This window comes from Aethalodelphis obliquidens, unplaced genomic scaffold (genome assembly GCF_003676395.1).
Source record: "Aethalodelphis obliquidens isolate GAN/ISIS:26980383/991018 unplaced genomic scaffold, ASM367639v1 scaffold30, whole genome shotgun sequence".
Classification (NCBI taxonomy): Eukaryota; Metazoa; Chordata; class Mammalia; order Artiodactyla; family Delphinidae; genus Aethalodelphis; species Aethalodelphis obliquidens.
Window position 1 is genome coordinate 15,978,511 of NW_020837974.1, and position 12,893 is coordinate 15,991,403.

Sequence of the window (12,893 nt, forward strand, 5' to 3'; positions counted from 1 at the left end):
ATGCGTTCGGCGCGGCCCAGCCCGGCCGGCCGGGGGCGGTGCCCCGAGCCCGGGCCCCGCGCGGCCCGCGCCCCCGGCCCCCGCTGAGCCCCGGGGGCCCCGCCGTGGCCGAGGCCATGTTCCCCGTGTTCCCTTGCACGCTGCTGGCCCCCCCCTTCCCCGTGCTGGGCCTGGACTCCCGGGGGGTGGGCGGCCTCATGAACTCCTTCCCGCCACCTCAGGGTCACGCCCAGAACCCCCTGCAGGTCGGGGCTGAGCTCCAGTCCCGCTTCTTTGCCTCCCAGGGCTGCGCCCAGAGTCCATTCCAGGTGAGTAGGGGCCGGCCGTGGCGGGCCGGGCTGGGAGGGCGCCGACCCGCGGCCGCGGCCCACACGGCGCCTTGTTTTCGCAGGCCGCGCCGGCGCCCCCACCCACGCCCCAGGCCCCGGCGGCCGAGCCCCTCCAGGTGGACTTGCTCCCGGTTCTTGCCGCCGCCCAGGAGTCCGCCGCCGCCGCAGCCGCGGCCGCCGCCGCTGCTGCCGCCGCCGCCGTTGCTGCTGCGCCCCCGGCCCCGGCCACCGCCTCCACTGTGGACACAGCGGCTCTGAAGCAGCCCCCGGCGCCCCCTCCGCCGCCCCCTCCGGTGTCGGCGCCCGCCGCTGAGGCCGCGCCCCCTGTCTCTGCCGCCACCATCGCCGCAGCCGCGGCCACCGCCGTCGTTGCCCCAACCTCGACGGTCGCCGTGGCCCCGGTCGCATCTGCCTTGGAGAAGAAGACAAAGAGCAAGGGGCCCTACATCTGTGCCCTGTGCGCCAAGGAGTTCAAGAACGGCTACAACCTCCGAAGGCACGAGGCCATCCACACGGGAGCCAAAGCCGGCCGGGTCCCTTCGGGTGCTATGAAGATGCCCACCATGGTGCCCCTGAGCCTCCTGAGCGTGCCCCAGCTGAGCGGAGCCGGCGGGGGAGGGGGAGAAGCGGGTGCCGGCGGCGGAGCGGCCGCAGTGGCCGCCGGTGGCGTGGTGACCACGACCGCCTCGGGAAAGCGCATCCGGAAGAACCACGCCTGCGAGATGTGCGGCAAGGCTTTCCGCGACGTCTACCACCTGAACCGACACAAGCTGTCGCACTCGGACGAGAAGCCCTACCAGTGCCCGGTGTGCCAGCAGCGCTTCAAGCGCAAGGACCGCATGAGCTACCACGTGCGCTCACATGACGGCGCTGTGCACAAGCCCTACAACTGCTCCCACTGTGGCAAGAGCTTCTCCCGGTGTGCACGGGGCTTCGGCCGCCCACTAGGCGGGTGGGGAGGGAGGGACGGTCGGCGATGGAGGTGGCCTGGCCTTGGCTGGTGGGGAGGGAGGGAGGGAGGGAGGTTTCTGAGAATGGGGACAGGGAGCCACTCCCAGGGAGGAGGGCGGACAGCCTCTCCTGGTTACCAGGGAGCAGGGGGTGGTGCTTAGCAAAGGAGGTGGGTTCTTGGGTTGTAGGACAGCCTCAAGTGGGAGGAGGCCGAGGCAGCCCTGCACCAGAAGAGGGATTTCCTGCCTTACCAGGATTCTGAAACCCCGGGCTTGGGAGAAAATGTAGGGACCCAGGGAAAGGCCTGCTGTACAGTGTTAGGCAGACTCGGGGACACCTCCACACTCCAGGGCCCTAACCCCAACCCCAACGTATCCCCAGGCCGGATCACCTCAACAGTCACGTCAGACAAGTGCACTCAACAGAACGGCCCTTCAAATGTGAGGTAGGAAGCCCGCCTCCTCCTGTCCTGGTTTTCATGATTTTGATCCTCATTGTAGTTGTCTGAGTTCAGCCTCTCAGACCCCCTTTTTCTCTCTCTTCTTTTTGCTTTTTCACTCCATTTTTTCATCCCTTCTTCAAGGCCTCATCATCTCACTCCCATTTCCTACAGATCAAAGATCCCCAAGGCTCTGATTCCTTTAACCTCTTGCCCCCCTCTTCCTACTCCCCGAAGCTTTAACTCTCCTGACACCCCCCACGCCCCTCCCCCCTCCCCAGAAATGTGAGGCAGCTTTTGCTACGAAGGATCGGCTGCGGGCCCACACAGTACGACACGAGGAGAAGGTGCCATGTCATGTGTGTGGCAAGATGTTGAGCTCGGCTTATATTTCGGACCACATGAAGGTGCACAGCCAGGGCCCTCACCATGTCTGTGAGCTCTGCAACAAAGGTACACGCTGAGAGGTGCCGGGGGTGGGGTGGGGGACAAAGGGTGGGGACAAAACTAGAGGCCCTTCCACAGATGTGGGTTAAAGGTGCTGTAGCCAAGAGCTCGTGGCATCTAGAGCCCTTTAGAAAGCAAATGAAGCAACGTTGGGATGACTAAACATCATCACTAAGTTCGAAGAGGTCATGGCTTGAGGAGATGATCTACCAGAAAGAGTCCATCTCTGGGTGTGTGTGGGGAGATGGGAGGGGGACACAACTGCTTTGGGGAAGGAGTGGTCAAGAGAGCCAGTTCCCAAGGGTCAGAAGACAAGGTTTCAGCTGTGCAGCCACAAGTTCTTGTCTTCAGCTCCTGGGGCAGGTGGAGTACAATGGCAGGGATTTAACAAGTACTCGCCCTGCCTCAGTAGTAGAGAAAGCTGCTTTTAAACAAATTCACTTCTTCACTGAGTAACCGGTCTGAGACTACATGGGGCACTGGAGGGAGGGGACACAGCCGTCTCTGCTGAGGGTCAACTCTTCAAGTGGCTAGGAATCAGTGTCCGGTCACCCCAGGAGAGATCCCCCAGCCACAGAGGATGGGTTCTGTGGATACCAAGGCCCAAAAGCCAACACCACTCAACCAGTTCTCAAGCTCAGGGAGGAGCTATGCCCCACCAGCCCCAGCAGAGTAGTTGGCCCCAGGCTACCAAGGATATGGTGGGAGGAGGACAGGGCCATCTGAGGAGGGTGTCCCCAGCCTAGGAGAACCACCCCGTCTCTGGGGTCTCCGCCTGGCTGACCCCCACCCCCCCATCCCAATCCCCCCCCCCCCCATAGGCTTCACCACGGCAGCATACCTGCGCATCCACGCGGTGAAGGACCATGGGCTCCAGGCCCCGCGGGCTGACCGCATCCTGTGCAAGCTGTGCAGCGTGCACTGCAAGACCCCTGCCCAGCTGGCCGGCCACATGCAGACCCATCTGGGGGGGGCCGCCCCCCCTGTCCCGGGAGACGCCCCCCAGCCACAGCCCACCTGCTGAGGGGGACCCCCGCACCCACCAGGCAAGGCGTGGGGCATGGCTGGGGGGGGTGGGATGGGGCGTGTGGGACGAGGGGGCTCAAAGGGCCCAATAGGGGATCTTAGGAAGGCCAGGGATGCCCACCTATCACCCAAGTTAGGGAGACTTCTGGGGACAGGGAGGGCCTTTCAGGAGAACTGGGTAAGGATACGGGCCAAAATCTCTGGGGACCAAACAGGAAGTGAGCAACGGCTGTGTCCCGCGGGAGGCTGTCTGGAAAGAGTCTGGGGCAAGGGGCAAGGTTCTTGCCATTCAGATTGCACTGTGATTTGGTGTTTCTCACCTTACAGGTACAGGTGAGGTCTGTCCAATGGCGGCAGCGGCGGCGGCGGCGGCAGCGGCGGCAGCAGCGGCAGTGGCAGCCCCTCCCACAGCTGTGGGCTCCCTCTCGGGGGCCGAGGGGGTGCCTGTGAGCTCTCAGCCACTTCCCTCCCAGCCCTGGTGAGCTCCAAGTTGGTGGGGGGGAGAGGGGAGAATGGAGGAAAGTCCCTTGGTACCATCTCCTCTTCCCCTCTCTCTTCCCACCAATTCCTCACTATTTCCCCCATCAACCAAGGAGCCTCCAGAAGGAAAGGAGGAAGAAGTGTTTTTCTTAGGGGAATTCGCTAGGTTTTAATGATTTGTTTCTCCTGCTCCTCTCTTTTCCCTATCAGCCCTGACCCCACACACACCTGTCCCCTCGGTTGTGTTGAGGCCCCCTGGACAGTGGGCAGGGGTGGCAGAGGACAGGAGTTGCCACTGCCCTCACCCCCTCTCCTCTCTGTAACCCCCCGCCCTGCCCTTCCAGGGATTTGTGAGCCTTTCCCTCGATGGTCCTTCTTGCTCTCCTCCTTCCAGTGTCCCCCTACTGTTTGCTGCCCCTCCCTGGGGAGTTGGTGCTTTTTTTTTTTTTTTTCCAGGGGGAGGGAGGAGAGGAAGGAGGGAAATCAAAGATTCTGTCCCAGAGAGGGGGAAAGGTGAGATTTGAGGAGGGGCAGAAACAGGGAAGGCAGAGGTTATACTTTCATAAGGTGGGGTGGTTTGGGGTCAGGCCCTAAACATCATCCTGCTTGAGAATCTGTCAGGGGAAAACAAGTCAAGGGGAGCAAAAGAAGGAGCCACTAGGGCCAGAGGCAGGACAAGAGATGGAATCTTAGGGGGCCAGGGTCAATGGGGGGATCCAGGGACTAGAGGTGCTTCCTGGGGGTGGGGGGAATGCAGCCACAGTGTCTCCCCCTTCCCTCTTCCACCCCAGCTCCATCCCTGGCCTTTTCTTTTCATCCCTCCCCCCCGCGACAGAAGCTGTGGCCCTGGCCATGTCATCGTGTTCCTGTGTCCCCTGCATGTTCCCCACCCTTCACCCCCTCCTTTTGCGCGGACCCCATTACAATAAATTTTAAATAAAAACCTGTCTCTGACTCAGTGAATGAATTGCTCTCACCAAGCCCCCTGTCCCCACCCCTAAGGGGATTCTTAGGTCTGTTGTCTGTCCCAGTCTTGCTCTGCCCTGTGCAGCTCTGGGGCTCTGGCTCCTTCCTCCCCAGAGGCAGTATCAGTGGCTGCAGTCCAGATTCAGGGTGGGGCTGAGGCTCCGGTGACTGTGGAGAGCACGTTCCAGGACTCCGGAGTCTCTGGGGGAATACCCAGTCAGCACAGGCCCAGAATAGCCCCTGGAGATTTGAAGAGGCCTGGGTCAGAAACCCAAACAGTTGTGGGCCATAAATGCTGCTTTCCCCCAGCCAGGCCGATTGCCTGCTGCTCAGCCCAATACCTGCACACCCTTCAGGCCCTGGGAGTTGATGGATGATGTAGCTGCGAAAAGACTGGGCAACTCTGAGCCGTAAGACGGGAACAATGAGGTTGAGAATAAAAACTGCACTTTTCCCCACTTGTTCTCTTCATTCTTGGTGTGGTCCAACCTGCTCTTACTCGGACTCCTCTGCCGCAGCCCCCTCCTGCTGTTCCAGACTGCCCTTGCAGCCTCTACCCTGCCCCCTGCAATTCCCTTCCCAGTCCTTGCTCTGACCCTTACAAGGACCTTTTCTTGAGCCTTCCAGTACCCATTTCTGCTGCTGCTTCCTTGGGGGTAGAGGGACTTCCTGTTCGGCAGGCTCCCTTTTCTTGAAACCCCACCCCGGTCATCCTCTGCAGCCTCCCCAAGTCTTGCCTCATCTCCTCTTTTTGCTTGTAGGGGTGCCTCCACCTGGTCCTGCCTGTCCACTGGTCCTGTCTCCTCGCAGACCCCTCTCCGTTTCCCCCAACCCCCTGCCTCTGCCAGGACCCCCGGTGACCGTTGGCGGGAGGGGGCTGGGGCATGGGAAGGAGGCACCCCCAGGTGGCGCGCGGGGGAAGGGCCAGGGAGCGGCGCGAGTGGTCCCCCGGCCGGTTGCCCAGGTAACGCGGGGCCTGGCACGCGTGGCTCCCTCCGGCTGGCCGAGAGGGGCGGGAGGCGTGCAAGGGGCGGGGGCGGTGCGCGGCAGCGGAGCGTAGGGGAGGGGACCTGAGAGGAGGGGAGGAGGGGATGAGCAGAGGGGAGGGGAGACCCGCCGCCTCCCTCCCTCGCTCACTGACTTGCTCCCTCCCGGGCTGCGGCTGCTGCAACCGCGGCGGTGGCGGTGGCGGCGGCGGCGGCAGCAGCGGGAGCAGTTTGGAGGCCGGCGTCGAGGTGAGACGGGAATGGACTGAGGCTGCGGGTAGGAGTGGACGGACAGACAGCGGACGCCGGGAGGGCTGTACGGGAATTCGGGCGCCTGGCGGACTGGCTGGTGGTGCTGGGCGCACCACGCCAATGGGAGGAAGCGGCGCCGGTCCCCCGGGGGCGAGGAAGTCCCTGGGAGAGGGGCTGGGAAGGGGCTCAGAGGAGATGCCCAGGTCCCCCAGGGAGGGGCGCGGGCGTCTACGCCCCAAAGGCGCATCAAGCAAACCGCGCTGGGCGCCCAGGGAGGAAGGGAGGATGGATGCAGAGGGAGTGGAATGCGAGTTTCGGGATTCTCTGCCCAGTCTGCCTATCGGAGTGCATGCGTCTCTGAACAGCTTGTTGATTTTGGGGCGCTGTGGTATCTACTAGGATCTGAGAGTCTGGATCTTGTTGGGTGGACCCAGGAAGAGACCATGGGGAGGATCCTGTTTACAAAAGGGTTCATCTTCCCAGGGCTCGCTAACCAGAAGACTGAGCAGAGCACTCCTCCCCAGTGATGTCCCACCCCAAAGCAAAGGAAACCCCAACTTTTCTTCCTTTCCCCAGAGGCAGCCCAAGGCTGGCCCTGAGATAGGAGCATTGCCCTCTTGGGCTGCAGTGCTGAGAGCTACCTCTTCCCTCCTCACACTAAGCCTGTCTCCTCCTCTTCCAGGATTTGCTGCTGTCTCTGCTGCTCTATCCTTCCCACAGAGGCCCTCTCCCCTCTCCTATCTCAAGATGGCAGCCAGCAGCTCTGAGGTCTCTGAGATGAAGGGGGTAGAGGAGGGTCCCCAGACCCAGGGAGAAGGGCCTGGCCATTCTGAAGCCGGAACTGGTCCTCCCCAGATCCCAGCTGGGGTCCCAGATGAGCCAGAGACCCTGCAGCCAGGCCTAGACATCACTGGGGCCCCTGTGGACCCAGAGCCCAAGGCTGGGCTGGCTCCAGAAACCACAGAGATCCCAACCGTGGCCCCAGAAACAGCTCAGGCCAGAGACCTCAGCTCAAACCCAGGAGGGGAATCAAAGGCCAACTCCAGCACCGAAGAAACATGCCAAGAGCTAGCATCCAAACCAGAAGTGAGCAAAGAGGCCACTGCAAACCAGGGGTCCAACCTGGAATCCGCAGCCCCACTTGAGCCAGCCTCAGAGCCTGCTCCCCAGCTGGACCCCCAGCCGGACCCCCAGCCAGACCCTCAGCCAGACCCCGAGCCAGCTTCCCAGCCCACCTCCAAGCCAGTCCTTCAGCCGGAGCCCCCTACCCAGGAGGACCCCACCTCTGAGGTCCTGACTGAGAACGTGGGAGAAAAGCAGGAGAATGGGGCAGTGGTTCCCCTGCAGGCTGGTGATGGTGATGGGGAAGAGGGTCCAGTCCTCCAGCCTCACTCACCACCCTCAACAAAAACCCCCCCAGCCAATGGGGCTCCACCCCGTGTGCTGCAGCAGCTGGTTGAGGAGGATAGACTAGGAAGGGCTCACAGTGGGCATTCAGGATCTCCCCGAGGTAGCCTGAGCCGCCACCCTAGTTCCCAGCTGGCAGGGTCTGGGGTGGAGGGGGGTGAAGGCACCCAGAAACCTCGGGACTACATCATCCTCGCCATCCTGTCCTGCTTCTGCCCCATGTGGCCTGTCAACATCGTGGCCTTCGCTTATGCCGTCATGGTGAGCCCCAAGGGACCCTGGCCCAGGCCTGCTGTGGCTCCCAGCTTCCTGCCAGTGCTGGGACAGAGCCCCAGGAGTAACCTTGCCTTCCCTCCCCTTTCTGCATGGACCTCACTTCCCAATTACAGGGCCTTTCCTTGCCTCTTCCTAGGATTTCACCTTCTGAGCCCTACCTCTTCAGGTGGGAGGGAAGTTGAGACATTTCACACAGCCTTACTGACCTGTGCCCTCCTCCTGCTGCCTCTCCAATCCCCTTCCTCCCTTAACCACTGCTACCAACTGGCCTGTCTCCTTTGGACGACTCTCACACCTGATCCCGGCTGGGCTGGTGCCCCCACCCCTCACCCTAACCCCAGTCCCGGAACAGCCTGCAGCAGGGGGACGTGGATGGGGCCCAGCGTCTGGGTCGCGTGGCCAAGCTCTTAAGCATCGTGGCGCTGGTAGGGGGGGTCCTCATCATCATCGCCTCCTGCGTCATCAACTTAGGCGGTGAGTGGGGGTCTGGGACAGGCCGGGAGGAATGGAAGGGTTGGCAAGGGCAGCTTTACTAACCCCTGCCCCTGATCTCTCCTGTCTGTCCTCCCTACTTCTTTGTCTCTCCTTGTCTCCCCTCCCCACCCCCCCAACTGTCTCTGTCTGTCCCTCCCTCTCCTCTCCCACAGTGTATAAGTGAGGGGCTCTGCCCTGCATTCCGAGACTTTTTTTCCTGTTGGGAGCTGCCTTGGGCCCATCCTCCCCTGCGGGGAGCCCAATCCATGGCCCAGGCCCGCACCCATAGGGACCAAGGGAGCCTGAGCGGCCTTGTTTACAGCTTCTTTCCTGCTCCTGCATCCTGCCAGGCTCCTCTGCCAACCGTAGGCCTCCCTTCTCCCTGCACTGTTTCCAACTTCCCTGCACTCCTGCCTGCATCCCCTCCAGCCTCTTGGCTTCCCTATCCCTGCACTTCTGGAAACCTCCTTGCACTTCTGGAAACCTCCCTGAACATCTCCCAAACTCTCTTTGCTCTCAGCGTCCCAGCATCTCTCCCCACCTTCCTGCACCACAACCTCCCGAGAATTTCCTGCACCTCAACCCTGGTCTCCCTTTCCCAACTTTCATTGTCTCAGCATCCTCCCTCATTCCTTTCTTCCTTCTCTCCTTATTCATCTCCCTTTCCCTCTCCACATCCTCCACCCCCTTCCTCTTCCTGCCTCCTCATCGCCCCTCAGCATCCTCCCCTCCACCCTCCTCCACCGTTCATTCTGCAAAAACTCCAGCACTTAGATCAGGCTGGGGGAGGGGAGCAGTGTCAGGAGAGGGCTCCCTAGCCCGGGCTCCGACTGTTCTCAGTTGGGACCACCCAGGTCCGGACGCCCCCATGGTGCCTCGGGGTCGCAGCGCTGGCAAGACAGGCCTCGTTTGGAGACTTGTGCAGGGGTGGCCAGTACTGTTCCGAACACGCACCTGGGAGAAGGGAGGGGCGCTGCTGTTGACCCTCCCCGGTCAGCCTGAGTTGACCTTCCCCACCTGGGCTTTTTAACCCAGTCAGAGAACTCGTTGGGGCTGGGGTCATTCACGTGCTTTGTAACGAAAGAACCCAAAAAATAGGACCAAAGCTCCCAGCTGCAGGGAGCAAGGGAGGGGCGGAGAGGTCTATGATTATTTTTTAAGAGGACGAGAGAGGTTTGGGGGGCGGGGACAGAACCACAACGCGGTTCCGAGTTGGCGGGGTCTTTTTTCCCCCTAAAAAAAGAAAAGTGTAGGGAAAAAACCTAAAAGTCTAAAAGCAAAACAAAACAAAAGGATACGCCAAACAGATTGTCCCTTTTTGTATGCCGGATGCTGCATGAGTCTGAAACACCAATAAACGGAGACTGCATGAGACTCGCCTCCAGCCTCAGTTGGTCCGTACGTGCGTGCGCCGCTGGGGCCCGAGGTACTGCCTCCTTTCGGGCAGAACCTATTGGGTGGTTTGCGCATGCGCCGCCCAGGTGGCCATCTTTACTATGGGCCGAAGCCTATCATTCCGGAGCGCCTATCTGCGCATGTGCAAGCCTTCCCTTGCTTTCCTCTTCCAAGTAGCTTTGACTGAAACTGAGCCTCCCGCGCGATCTCTGTGCGCCTGCGTAGTGTGACCGTGCGCAGCCCGGGAGGCGGGTCTTAGCTCCTAGGTGCGTATGGCAGCTGAGGTGGCGAAACTTCGAGGTTTGGGGAGAGGGTGCCGGATCCAGGTGTAGAAAGGGGAGGTATCAAGGCGAGAAGAGCGGGTCCGCTCCTCTCCCGCCTGGAAAGTGGTTTCTGCCGGTCCCTGGGAACACCGGAGTATCGGATCTCGATCCGTGGGGGCGGGGTCCTTGGAGGGGACGGAGCGACCCCTCTTGGGAACAGGCGGTCTATTCGCAGGGACTGCTGTTGGAGTCTGATTGGTTAGAGAGACATTCCCTAAACCCCTGGGGAGCCCAACCCTTGGGGTTGGGGGATCCCCAGTTCAGTACTCCTGCATCTCCTATCATCGCAGGGCCCCTTCCCTAGTGACATATGTCCCTTGTCCGGGGCCATGGAGACATTGCAGCCACCACGGCGGCGCCTCTGTCTGAAGAAGGGGAAGTGACCTCCGGCCTCCAGGCTCTGGCCGTGGAGGATACCGGAGGCCCCTCTGCTTCGGCCGATCAAGCCGAGGAAGAGGGGGAAGGAGGCCGGGAGGAGACTGAGCATGAGGGGTCCGGGGCCGAGGAGGTGCAGGGAGAAGCCCCCAGCACTGAGGGGGAAGAGCATGCCAAGGGAGAATCCGAGGACTGGTGCGTGCCCTGCAGCGATGAAGAGGTGGAGCTGCCCGCGGATGGGCAGTCCTGGATGCCACCCCCCTCGGAAATCCAAAGGCTCTATGAACTGCTGGCTGCCCACGGCACTCTGGAGCTACAGGCTGAGATCCTGCCCCGCCGGCCACCCACACCTGAGGCCCAGAGTGAAGAGGAGAGATCCGATGAGGAGCCAGAGACCAAAGAGGAGGAAGAGGAAAAGTGAGGGCACGCCCTTACACCTTGTCCTTGAGGCTGCTCCCCTGATGCCGGGAGGAAGTAGGGAGGGGAGGTGGGACCCAGGAGCGTGGGAAGTGGAGGGAGGGAAGAGAGCTGGAGAGGAAGAGCCAGCAGGCTGTGGAGAAGTGGGGGTGTTTGGGGGGAACCACCCTCACCTCTCACTCTCTGTCCCCCTGTCCCAGACCGCACATGCCCACAGAATTTGACTTTGATGATGAGCCAATGACACCAAAGGACTCCCTGATTGACCGGAGACGCACCCCAGGTACAGACAAGAGGGGAGAATTGGGGTGGTGGTGAAGGGCCTCTGCTTCCACTTACTCAGAAAGTGACTCCCTAAAAGCTGCCTTTGCTTGGTACCTTGCTATCTACAGAACTTGTTTCAGGAGAGAGCATGCCCCCAGTTGTGCCATCCTTCCAGCTTTGGTGGTCCCCTATCTTCCGCAGATAATTCCATCATGCTTCCCAGTCCTTTGATCTCAGTCCCCCCCAGAAGGCCAAGTCGTTATCATTATTATCTAGATCCACATCCCTACACTACTGTGTACATCTCCTAATCTGACCCAGTTTCCCATCCCGTGTGCCTTCCTAGAATTTACCCTCGGAGCCATTCTCTTTTTGTTTGCTTGTTTTTTTAATAAATTTATTTATTTATTTATTTTTGGCTGCTTTGTGTCTTTGTTGCTACGCACGGGCTTTCTCTAGTTGTGGCGAGTGGGGGCTACTCTGTTGCGGTGTGCAGGCTTCTCATTGCGGTGGCTTCTCTTGTTGCAGAGCATGGGCTCTAGGCACACGGGCTTCAGTAATTGTGGCACGTGGGCTGTAGAGCATACGCTCAGTAGTTGTGGCACACGGGCTTAATTGCTCCGCGGCATGTGGGGTCTTCCCGGACCAGGGCTCGAACCCATGTCCCCTGCATTGGCAGGCAGATTCTTAACCACTGTGCCACCAGGGAGGTGCCCCCTCGGGGCCAGTGTTGATTTCTCTTTCTTTTACCCCAGCATTCAAGCCAGCAGCAAGTCTTGTTAGCTCTGCCTGCACCCTTATCCAAGCCACCATCTCTCTTGCCTAGATAGTTGTGGTAGCTGCTAACTGGTCTTCCTGTCGCCAGCCTCAGCAGCCAGAGACGGGTTTATGTTTCAAAACATAAATTGTGTCACTTCTCTGTTTTAAATTCTCCAAAGGATTCCATTTCTGGGGGGCGGGGGTGGGGTGGTGTATGAGTGTGTCAGTTGAGAATCCAGCCCCGCCCTCCCCCCAGGGCTTCCATGTAAACTAAAAGATCCAAACCCCTTATTGTGGCCTGTAGGTCATATCTTTCCTGTCTCCCCCAGCTCTACATTTCTCATTGAACAGACCTCCCTGTTCTTGCCCTGGGGCTTTTGCACTTGCTCGTCCCCTACCTGGGATGCTTCTCCCCAGTCTTCATATTTCTAGCCCCTTCTCATAATTCAGATCTTCACTGCCCACCCCATCTGAGGCCCCATCCCTAAACCTCAGAACCTCCAGGACAGGCCTGGAAATCTCTGTTTAATGAGCTTCCCAAGTGATTAGTAAGATCCAGGCAGGTCTGGTGCACACTGCCTCACTCGCTTCCACATTTCTCTCATTCCCCTTCTCCAGGAAGCTCAGCCCGGAGCCAGAAACGGGAAGCGCGCCTGGACAAGGTCCTCTCAGACATGAAGCGACACAAGAAGCTGGAGGAGCAGATCCTTCGTACTGGCAGGGACCTCTTCAGCCTGGACTCAGAGGATGCCAGCCCCACCAGCCCCCCACTCCGGTCCTCAGGAAGTAGTCTCTTCCCCCGGCAGCGGAAATACTGAGCGCTGCTGCCCTTAGGGTGCAGAGCCTACCTGCTGGGGCCTTGGCCCTTCTTCCCTGACCCAGGCTGCTGGGAAACTTGGGAAGAGGAGAGACACTCCAAGCTCCCAACACAGCACCTTGCCAGAAAGAGGACATACGTGTATGTGTTTATGTTTTCTATTGAACATCTCTTTGGAGACCTGGGCTAAATTTTCTGAATCTAAAATAAAAAATACCAAGTTATCTTCTCTTAGAGGAGGGACTGCAGCTGGAACCGAAACAGCTGTGGAGAGGCAAAATTGTACGCACCCAGATTGGGAAATTAAAGCCAGATGGGGTAGAAGTGAACTCGGTCAGCACCTGCCCCCTGCCTCGGGCCGAGGACCCTCCCCAGTCTCATGCCAGTGCTGCCAGCTGGCTCTGAGGTGGGAATTCCTGCACTGAGTGAGCTGCAGTGCCTTCAGCTGCAGTAGAAGCAGCCCAGAGGAGAAAAAAACAAAACCAAACAAATGAGAACCAGCTGCAAGGG

The 12,893-nt window shown here is 60.1% G+C and overlaps 3 protein-coding genes across 9 annotated transcripts in view; all 3 read left to right on the forward strand.

Moving 5' to 3' along the window:
• MAZ (MYC associated zinc finger protein) overlaps positions 1-5,061 on the forward strand; it is a 5,583-nt gene extending 522 nt beyond the window's left edge. Inside the window, exons 2-7 of one of the 6 annotated variants that reach the window (XM_027126413.1) lie at positions 222-308; positions 392-1,248; positions 1,662-1,725; positions 2,001-2,172; positions 3,520-3,670; positions 4,952-5,061. In XM_027126413.1, coding sequence (XP_026982214.1) covers positions 222-308; positions 392-1,248; positions 1,662-1,725; positions 2,001-2,172; positions 3,520-3,670; positions 4,952-5,015 — 1,395 coding nt within the window. In that variant the 3' untranslated portion in view covers positions 5,016-5,061. The other 5 variants (XM_027126411.1, XM_027126410.1, XM_027126414.1 and 2 more) reach the window with 5 other exon arrangements.
• A 697-nt stretch (positions 5,062-5,758) lies between these two features.
• PRRT2 (proline rich transmembrane protein 2) lies at positions 5,759-8,210 on the forward strand. 2 transcript variants are annotated; one of them, XM_027126416.1, is made up of 3 exons: positions 5,759-5,873; positions 6,559-7,056; positions 7,093-8,091. In XM_027126416.1, exons 2-3 carry the CDS (start codon positions 6,624-6,626, stop codon positions 7,968-7,970), a joined length of 1,311 nt encoding a protein of 436 aa, XP_026982217.1. In that variant the 5' UTR covers positions 5,759-5,873; positions 6,559-6,623; the 3' UTR covers positions 7,971-8,091. The 2 variants fall into 2 exon arrangements, with proteins under 2 accessions (XP_026982217.1, XP_026982218.1); XM_027126417.1 differs by lacking the exon at positions 5,759-5,873 and having other exon boundaries at positions 5,880-7,544; positions 7,901-8,210.
• Positions 8,211-8,214: 4 nt separating this feature from the next.
• PAGR1 (PAXIP1 associated glutamate rich protein 1) lies at positions 8,215-12,617 on the forward strand. Its single transcript, XM_027126418.1, has 3 exons — positions 8,215-10,543; positions 10,744-10,826; positions 12,185-12,617. The coding sequence occupies exons 1-3, from the start codon at positions 10,062-10,064 to the stop codon at positions 12,382-12,384; spliced, it is 765 nt and encodes a 254-aa protein (XP_026982219.1). The 5' UTR covers positions 8,215-10,061; the 3' UTR covers positions 12,385-12,617.
• Positions 12,618-12,893: the final 276 nt, after the last annotated feature.